The sequence below is a fragment of the Austrofundulus limnaeus genome, unplaced genomic scaffold (genome assembly GCF_001266775.1).
Source record: "Austrofundulus limnaeus strain Quisiro unplaced genomic scaffold, Austrofundulus_limnaeus-1.0 Scaffold325, whole genome shotgun sequence".
Classification (NCBI taxonomy): domain Eukaryota; kingdom Metazoa; phylum Chordata; class Actinopteri; order Cyprinodontiformes; family Rivulidae; genus Austrofundulus; species Austrofundulus limnaeus.
In genome coordinates this window covers 285,344-286,538 of record NW_013952727.1, presented here as the reverse complement: position 1 = coordinate 286,538, position 1,195 = coordinate 285,344, and the positions used below count along the sequence as shown (strand labels likewise).

The 1,195-nt window shown below is 44.6% G+C and overlaps 1 protein-coding gene across 2 annotated transcripts in view; it reads right to left on the bottom strand.

The window, feature by feature from the left end:
- Positions 1-379, bottom strand: part of ptprna (protein tyrosine phosphatase receptor type Na) — a 35,500-nt gene extending 35,121 nt beyond the window's left edge. The window contains exon 1 of one of the 2 annotated variants that reach the window (XM_014022323.1): positions 96-379. In XM_014022323.1, the coding sequence (XP_013877777.1) occupies positions 96-171 (76 nt within the window). In that variant the 5' untranslated portion in view covers positions 172-379. The remainder of the gene's footprint in view (positions 1-95) is intronic. The other variant, XM_014022322.1, reaches the window with a different exon arrangement.
- Between the last annotated feature and the right edge of the window lie 816 nt (positions 380-1,195).

The window sequence follows — 1,195 nt, the reverse complement described above, 5'->3', positions numbered from 1 at the left end:
TATATATATATATATGAACGCACTTTCAGAACACAGGATCACTCGTGTTGTGATCCAAACATCTGCTGTCACCGCCCCATCCAGCATCAGCTTACCGTATTTCTCAGAGGATGCTGGTCGGTAAAGCATCGCCAGAAGGAGCAGAGCTCGCCATGGCTTCATGTGATGCATGATCCGCTCAAGCTTCACCGCAGCGGAGGGATGGAGGAGGAAACCTGCGGAGTTTTGTAGGGAGATGGGAGTATAGTTTCCAGCCTGCTTTAGATCTCCATGATGTCCACAGGGAGCCGTGGTGCGGACAGCTCAGGGAAAGGAGGAAACCAAAAAAGAGAAGAAGAAAAAGAAAAACATAGTGATGTGGAAAATGAAACCCTCCCGATGGGCAGGCGGGGCGGGGCGATGGGAGGAAGGAGGGCAGAGACTGAGGACACGCAGCGTGGGACTCACACGACAGCAGCGCAGAGACAAGGGAGCTCTCAGCAACAGAAGAAAGCGACCTGCAGTGACGTCACCAAAACAGTGGATGCGGGTGGAGAGGTGAACCCAGGCCTTACAATCACGTTCCTCCAAACGTCATGTGCGTGTATAATGCTGTGTGCACGCACAGAGGCACGTGGAGGTGGGCTTCATTCTGATTCTGCTCCAACAAATACTGCATGTGAGCGTATCTGTTTAAATGAAACTCATTGGCTGGACAGGCTATTTATTTTTATTTATTTATTTTTTTCATTTGTAATCATGCAATTAAATTAATTTTGGAGTTTTAATTTTTGGTATTACATTGACATTCTGCAAAATCAAGCCAAGTTTGGTGGTATGAATCCTAAAAATCAGRATAACCAAGACCACAAGATGTCTTATCCTCAGGGTCCCACCTGGCAAAAGAAGTGTAAGGTAAGTTTTTGGTTGTGATGGGGGCACAATTAACTCCACAATTGTAGAGGAAGCGGTGCCTTCATTGTTGCTGTCCTCTTGCGCCCTCTTGTGTCTGGTAAAACCACCAGTTTGTCCCAATATGCACCAGTACTTCACATAATTTTAATCCTTTATTTATTTTTAAATGTTTTTTAGCACGACCTTAGAGGTCTCTAAGCAGCATTATATCACATATTAAAAAAGTATTGCAAGTTTAGAAGCTCAAATTAACTTGTGAGATAAATGAGAACATTGGATGCTGAGGACAGCACTTTAGTAT